At 47.7% G+C, this 8,520-nt stretch overlaps 1 protein-coding gene across 1 annotated transcript in view; it reads right to left on the minus strand.

Annotated features, from left to right (window-relative positions):
* AHCTF1 (AT-hook containing transcription factor 1) overlaps window positions 1-7,936 on the minus strand; it is a 45,704-nt gene extending 37,768 nt beyond the window's left edge. The window contains exons 1-3 of the mRNA XM_032184704.1: window positions 7,879-7,936; window positions 1,696-1,822; window positions 258-511 (exon numbers count right to left, since the gene is read on the minus strand). Coding sequence (XP_032040595.1) covers window positions 258-511; window positions 1,696-1,816 — 375 coding nt within the window. The 5' untranslated portion in view covers window positions 1,817-1,822; window positions 7,879-7,936. The remainder of the gene's footprint in view (window positions 1-257; window positions 512-1,695; window positions 1,823-7,878) is intronic.
* Between the last annotated feature and the right edge of the window lie 584 nt (window positions 7,937-8,520).

Genomic DNA, 8,520 nt, shown 5'->3' on the forward strand with positions numbered 1-8,520 from the left:
AAATAAAAATCAATGCCTTTTTTGAACTTGGAGAATTAGATAACAAACCCATTTTACTACCGGTATAATTCTAAAGACAATGGTATTGTTAGGCCCCTCCTTTTACATCATGATTCTCTTGACTGGATGCTCTGAAGTTACAGTATGTTAATACAGCATAGAATAAAATACATCCTACAAAGAGATGCTCCAAAGCTTTTCCTGAAACAGCACGTAGTAAGATAAAAGCTTTGTTTCTCTGATTAACAAGTACATACCCTTCCTGGAAGAACAACTGCTTTAACCACTCTTGATATTCCAAGGTCATACAGACAGAGAACACTTCCCTCTGCTTCTTCCAATCCAACCAACAGCCCAGCTCTCTTCTGCCAGGAGAACTCCTTTACCACGCGAACAGTGGGAGGCTGGTCATTCACTCCACTGAAACGATATGCAGAGAGCCTCTCTCCTGTCACAGAGTTCACTACCTCAAGTTGAGGACCACATGCCAACCACGCCTGGCCATTTCGTCCTGTAAGAGAAAAGAAAGCTGACTCAAAATTTCCAGCAGAGGACTGAAAGCAACTTAAAAGTCATCGCCCCTTTCCCTCAATGAAAGTACCTAACAGAGTAAGACTAACTTACTTAATTTTGGTCAACTATTTAAAATCACACGTTGAAATCCTCAAGCAGCCCACCTTAAAATTTACAACCTTATTACTTGGCATTTCCACTTGCCATCCATATACTGAATGATTTTAATTGTTGGGGGCAAGGATTTCAATATATTGATCCAGTCTGTATGCCATATTTGGCTTGATTTTGCTAAAAAACATCTGAATACATAAGGATATTCAATTCTTCGAGTACATTTCAACTGTAACATTCATTCCAGTTTATTAATTTTACTTGACATATCCCTACTTTGGGTATGGATTTGGAATTTGAGAAGAAATTATCTTAAAATGATGGTAAATGCATTAGTAAATTACAAATCTTACCTGTGATTACCGAAGGATTTAGAGTTTTTGTGTCACAGAACTACCTCAAACTCAAAGAAGTATTAACTCAATTACTGCATTTACGGCCAGGTAGGTGGATTCTACCTGGTCTTAACAGAAGACTGGAAATCCAGACAGGCACCCAGCTCTACTTTCTGATCACACAGAAAGAAAAACTATCTAATCTGCTTAGCCACTTCAGAAACTCTCACTGGATATTCATCTGCATCCTATTCAGGAGTTTGGAAATAACGGCTGCAGTGCCTAACATTCTTAGCCTCTTTGTTCTACTCAGTTTGGAAAATATTTTTTCTTTTTTGTCTCTAACATTGTAAAACTATTCCCACATGTGGTATCACGATGGTCATATAGCTTGTGCTGGTGCAAATAAATATAGCCCAAGACAACACTATTACTTGAAAAACTGTTCTTTAGTTAATTAAAAATTGAGGAAAGCTCACTGATTCGGCATGCTTAAGTAAATGACTTCAATAGCATAAGATTATTTCAGCCTTCAGTGAGGATTGTTGTGATTTCAAAGTTCATTCTAATATTAGCATTTTAAATAACCAAGACACCCTTTTTATCTTCTCTAAGCCTGATGCATCTCAATAGAACCAATCTAAAGCAGTTGATTCTATGACCCTATGTTTCAGGTAACCTCCAGAAAATAATGACTTTATACAACAATAACATTTTAAAGGGTAATGCTCACCTCCAGAAAACTTCCCACGCAGCACAGAATCTAGGGTTATCTCATCTTCCCCAAGTGCTTGAATAGTCACCTCAGGAAACTGCAGCAGACTGCTTGTTACCTGAGCCGTTAGGTCTTGCATTCTTCACTGTAAAGAAATAAAGAAATGCAAAAATACTCGTGTCAGACATATATTTTTGAGATTCACAGAATTTTCATGAATATACATCAAATAATCTCTTTTACATCACATGTAGTTCTTATAAGCAAGAGGGGGAAAAAGGCATTCGGAAAAAAAAGGCATTCAGTTTTTGACCTTACAAAAGAGCAAAGTGACAACCATTTGCTTTTCTAATGCCTGAGACGTTTCAGTAAAAAAGCAATGCACAGGTATTGACAGATAAATAGCAGCAAAACAATTCACACAGCTCGAGTCTACTCACATACTGCAGAGTAAGACAGGGTTTTAGAAAAATAACTTATTTCTCTTACAGCGTAAGTCACAGCTAGTTTTGAAGACCAGGCTCTGGGAATAACAGATGAATTACAGAATATTAAAGGGGAAATGACTAGAAAAATAAACATAATTTGTATGAATTATCATTCTGTGGAGGATTATTCTCCAAGACCTGGGCATCGGAATCGACTCTATCTAAAGTCACAAGCCTCATGCATTTGAGAATGCATTGCTGTATCTTCTGCCAGTATTCAGAGCCCCCACATGAAGAAGGTAACATCTTGAAAAAAAAAAAAACACAACAGTTTCTGGCAAAGTCAGTATTGCAGGACACCGCTGCAGCCAGCCAGCTTGACCACTCTGCCAGCATTCACAACTAGCACAGATAACTTCCAAGTGGGACAACTTATTCACAGTAGGTTAGCTGAATTTGCTTTTTGGTAATTACATAATCACAGAATGGTTTGGGTTGGAAGGGACCTCATGGATCACCTGGTTCCAACCCCCTGCCATGGGCAGGGACACCTCGCACCAGACCCATCCAGCCTGGCCTTGAACACCTCCAGGGATGGGATATCCACAGCTTCTCTGAGCAGCCTGTGCCTCACCACCCTCAGAGTAAAGAATTTCTTCCTTGTATCTAATCTAAATCTCCCCTCTTTTAGTTTAAACCCCCTTCTCCTGTCGCTACAACAGCTGCTAAGAAGTCTCTCCCCATCTTTCCTTTAGGCCCCCTTTACATAGTTAGCATCATTTAGCAATGCCAACAGGATGAACTTTTGCACTGCATAGAGGTGCTCCAGACAGTGAAATGCTCCGTATTTCAACCAGCAGTCTGCCTGAGTTTACTCATAAATGAGTGACTGAACATGTTGCATGAGTAACCCATAATGCCAAATACTAATAGATATTCTGGGCTTCTGAATAGCATCTTTTTAATTTCCATCAATATTCAACTGCTTTCATAGGTTCCTTTGCAACTCTGTGATGCTGAACAAGTAGGAATGACCTGAGAATATAATCAGGAGAAGAAATTTCAAGAGAGGAAAAACAGGACAGCCAACTGATACATCTGAAAGAGCAGAGAAAGAAGGCAACCAAGCAGAAAAATCATATTCAAGACAAATGCAGGATAAAGTAATGGGGATATACTATGTAATGAACAAAGAAAGACTACTCAGCAGAGCACATGCAGAAGGAGATAAACAGAACAGATGGAAGCAGCAGATAAAATAGATACCAAAAGTAGACTATGTCATTAACTTAAAAAAAAAAAAAAAAAAAAAAGAAAACCCACCCAAAATGCTTCTCATGTAATAGGATATAATGTGTTCTTATTACTTGGGTTCTTCTTCTGTCAGCAATTGTTATCCTGTTTAGAAGACATGTAAGACAAGGAGATAGAGGGAAGAAAAAGGATCTGAAACATGTAGTCTCTGTCCAGGGTCCCAGCGACTTCTATCCAAGATGTTCTGCTAGGAATCAGGTAAGGTTCTGCATTCTGACCAGGCCAAAGAAGACCCACCACCACCAGAAATAACTTCTTGGGTATTTTGCACATGGCAACTGCTTCACAGTCTAATTCACTGTTTTGTTAAAAGCAAGCTGCTGATGGCTTGACGGAAGAGTTATTTGCTGAAGGTACGCTCTGCCTCGTCACCCAGATCATTACTAAAAGCACTGCATTTTGTTTTAAATACTACTTCAAAAACCCTGACATAGCCTGTTTTAAAACGTTCACCCAGTTGATGCTCCGCTAAGGGAGAGCACTGATTTTGACAGCACATACGAAGGAAGTGTAGAAAACAGCATGCAATTCAGAAAAGAACACGATCGTGGGGAATAAAACCATAAATCTTCTCTATAAATAAGCACGAACGCTTCTGAAAAACACGTTTGTGTGACAAGCACTCCATGATTACTAAGATGGTATTTCGCAATAGTCACACGATGGTTCTGTGTTAAAGAACCGAGGTGTCTCCCTCCCAGTAGGGCAGGCAGGTGGCATTCCCAACCGCACGCCCTCAGCCCTCCTGCCTTTGCCACTGCCCACCTGGAGGCCAAGAGCACAGAGAAAAGGCCTGAGCTCCGTGTGGCCAAACTGGAAATCGTATTTTAAGATAATCCAGTGGGGAGATGCGATTTCAAAGAACAAACGAGCCCCACAGCCACCACCCTGAACCAAAGCCAAGTGGACTCCTCTTCTCCGGTGGGAAGCTCCCGGCTTGACACAGCGCCGCCCTGCCAGCGTCCCCTCACGTGTGTCAGTCCAGTGCCACCCCTCAGGAACACCAAACACTTCAACACCTGGAGCATTCTTGTAACCTTACATTTAATCATGCTGCAGCTATTTTAAATGCATATACAAGCATGAAAAAAAAAAAAAAAAAGCTACAGCACCAGGCATGCCTATGTCTCCTCTAGGAAGCCAACACGAATTTATGACTTTTTTTTTCCTAGACATCTGGCCTGGCAATATGGAACTGGGAAGATAACTCCATGATAAATTATGAACAGTATGTATAGTGATCAGGTTATTAGCATGGTTTACTTCCATCATTCTGCTAAGTTAAACCAACGACTGCTGGGAAATCACAACAGTGGAAAAATATTTGCTCACAAGAACCCTGTGACTAGGACAGAGATAGGTTAAAGGCACAAAACCTCTCCTGTTCAGAAGTACATCCAAAACTGACTGCGTTTCTGCTCTCTCTGAAGACAATGTCAGTGATTACATTTGTATTCCTCCTGTCTGTTGGAAACCAGATTAGTGTGAAATGCCCCAGGCTTACTCCACATTCAGGAGTAAAATCGGCATCCGACCTTCCAGCTGCATCCTACACCAAAGCGCTCTGTGTACACACTGCCAACTCCTCTTCCACCCCGGGTGCTTAAAACTTCACACATCATGAATTATTCCCAAAGACATGAATGTGTCAAAAAACCCTGAATGATGGCACGTTTTTGGATGAACAGACTCCAAAAGAAAAACATGAGAAACCACATGTTCAAGAAGAACCACAGACAGCCAAGTCAGAGTTCTGGGATGTCAGTTTTAACTGACCGAAGTGCATGAAAACCACTTTCAAAGACAAAGAATGGTGTCTGCTTACTGAAGAAAAAGCCCAAAGCATGGCCAGTCACAAGCAGGTGTGATTTCACAAAACACGGTGAATTCACTGGCACCAGAAGAGAGACCTGGCTGCTGCCTCCCACATCTCCATGCACTCATGTTCACCCCACCGCATCCCTGCGGCTCACCCTGCACTGACTGGCAAGCCTCTCCGACTGCTCTGCGAGCCAAGCCAACTCCCTAAGCAGGCAGGAAACTAACCCCAAAAAGCCAACAGCTTTCTGCCAGGTTAGAGAGTTAAACTGGCTTGCAGATAGAGCTAGCGAGCACAAAAGTCAACACAAGGAAGAGGCAGGCCAACGCATCGCAAATCAGCAGAGGGAGCAAGGCCTTCCCCATTTTATGGCAGCCAGCCGTTGTGCTGGCTCCTGCACGTGTGAAACTCCACGCTCAGTTTCAAGGAGCTGAAATCAACTTCACTTTTAGAAAGGTCACTGCCCAAGACACAGTCAACTTTTAACTCCCTGTTTCACATAGAGACTACCTCACTGAGAAGGCTCCAGGTGACAAGCATCACTCTCATTCAGCAGATAAGGAAACTAAAGTGATTTCAGCAAAGTATTATTCAGTGATCAGAGAACAAACAGCATTGCACGACATCATTCCAGGCACATTTTCTATAGAAAAAGGACAAAGAGTGGGAAGAAGCCAAGGAAGAGAAGGTGAAAGACAAAGCTAACTCTTTCGAGATGAGCAGCGTTCACTCTGTTGACTAACAGGTAAAGTTGACAATTACAGAACTTCAAGAGCTATTACTGACTACTTCCATGACATTTTCAGTGGAAAAAAACAGGAATCAACTCACAGGCACTGGAGGAGGAGCGGAAGACGATGACACTTACAGCACTTTGGTAGTCAGGTGCAGTGAATTAGCACTTTGCCGTGATTTACTCCTGAAGAAAGGATTTAGTAAGCACCACAGGGTACTCTCTCTCCTAGCTGCGCAGAGAAACTTCCCCCTAATGTCTTAAGCAAAAGCTCCACGCTTAAACCAAGACCTGAACTTCAGTGTAGAGCCACTGCTCATTATGGTCATCCACATCATAATTCTTGAACGCTTCCCCCAAGCACAGCCTAGAAAGAGGCTGTCACAGTCAGAGGCTGTGTGGATGCACCACAAGCTCACTGAGAAACACAGATCCACAGTGCGAAGAGTGAGGAGAAGAAAGAGTTGCAGCTCTCTATCCCAACAATCCCCAATAGCTACAACCCGATACCTGACACAAATCATGTATTTGGTTTCCCTTTAAATCAAAGAACAAGCAAAACCAAACCAGATCAGAACCTGACACAGGACCCAGTTCACCCAGCTACCTCCTATGGTTAACCTCTAACATGACTATGCTTTTACCCAAGAGGTGCAGACCCCAGCTAACATGGCTAAGCCAGCAGAAGTTCCTGCAGTCAGTTCTAAAATTACGGTCTTTTTTTACATTATTTGGTACGCCAAGGGCGGGCAGAGGCAGGTGTTAGCAGCACAGAGCACACACAAGCCTCCTAACAGACGGCCAGTAGTCAGCCAGGCATTTCCAGCCTCCTGGCATGCCACCGTAACATACATCCTTCCTGGCGCTTTCACAGGGGGCAACAGGATGAGCTGAATGGCAAAAACATTTGAAACCCAGACAGAGAGGCCTAGGCTTTTGGTGAGTGCCCTCCCAGTTTGAGCACTCTGTTCTCTGCACAGGCAGCACAGCACCATGCCAGCAACCGCTTGTCACCATTATTTTTCGAAAACTGCATCTGACAGCTTACTAGGTAGAAGGCACGAAATTAATAGGAGCCTGATTAAGTTCACTGTGCTGCGTGAAAAAAGCAATCCCCGAGCAGATGAATGCAGCAGAACGAGTCGATGCAGCCCGCGCACGAGGAGCTGTCCTCAGCAGAGCGCCGTGTGCCCCAGCACGTGACAGCCGCCCGCCGGGACCGCCACAAACACCCACAGCCACGGGGTGAACACGGCACCTGAATGACCACGCTGCGCTACGGGCAGGGCTCAGGACTCCTCACCAAGCCCCTGGATTTCAGAGTATTTTACAAACCACCGTGACGGAGTTGAGAGCCGAAAGCCAGCCGCCACGCTCCTCCTTCCCTACCAGCAGCACCTCCGGACCGGGCTCATTGAAGAAACGCAGTATTTACGGTTAAGGCAGCAACTTGCAAGGGTGATGCAGGAACTCAGCGCGGCAGGCACACGCTGAGCACCACGCCGGGTCCCCATAGCCCCAGCGGGTCCCCGCACCCCCGGCGGGGCAGGACCAGCAAATAAAAAAAAGCACAGAAAGGGAAAACAGAGAGGGAAATAAAGCCAGGCGGGGGCAGGGAGCCGCGGGGCGCGCTCGGGGGCTGCGGGGAAGCCGCCCCCCGCCCCCCCCCGGGCCGTGCCCGCCCCCGGCGGCGCTGCCCAGGCCTCACCCGGGCCACGTGCGGGGCTCGGGCCGGGCCGCGGCGCCGCCGCCCGCGGGCCCTTACGTAAGGGGCTCGGGGCCGGGCCTGCAGCCGCCGGGGGAGCGCCCGGTACGCGGCCGCCGCCGCCGCCCCCCCCCCCCTTGCCCTCCGTTCCCTTCTCCCTCCCGCCGTGCCTCCCCCCGCCCGCCCCCGCCCCGGTACGTGCCGGTGAGGCCGGCGGCATCTCCCGCAGCGGTTACAGCCGCCTCCCTCCGCCCGCCCGCCCGCACCGGGCCCGGCCGCGCCGCGCCGCGATCGGGGCCTGCGCAGCCGCGCGCGCCCCGCCCCCTCCCCCCCCCCGTTCACCTCCTCCTCCTCCCGCGCGCGCGGCACCCACCTCGCCCGCTCACCCGCCGCGCGGGGGCCGGGGGGCGGAGGTCTCGCGAGAGTTGCCGCTGCCGCTGCTGCTCCTGCTCCTGCCGCGGCTGATGCTGCTGCTGCCGCCGCGGGAATTTTCAAATTCGCGGGATCGCGCCTCGGCAGGACTACGTGTCCCAGCGTGCCGCGCGGCACGCCGCTTCCGCTCCTCACGGCCCTTCCGCCGCGGGGCGCGCTGGGAGGCGTAGTTCCTGGAGGGTTGGCGCCTACGCTGGAGCGGCGCGGGGAGAGGCACCATTTTGGCTCGGGGCCTGGCGGGCAGCCCCATGGCCGGGGAGGGGCAGGAGGGGCAGCACCACCCTGAGGGGCCAGACCTGTCCCACCGCACACCCAACGCCCCATGGCGGCAGCTGCGGCCTGCCCGCCACAGAGGACACGCAGCTGGGGCTCAGCGAAGCTAGGGCACCCCGAATGGGGTTTCGCCAGGAGC

Source organism: Aythya fuligula, chromosome 3 (genome assembly GCF_009819795.1).
Source record: "Aythya fuligula isolate bAytFul2 chromosome 3, bAytFul2.pri, whole genome shotgun sequence".
Classification (NCBI taxonomy): Eukaryota; Metazoa; Chordata; class Aves; order Anseriformes; family Anatidae; genus Aythya; species Aythya fuligula.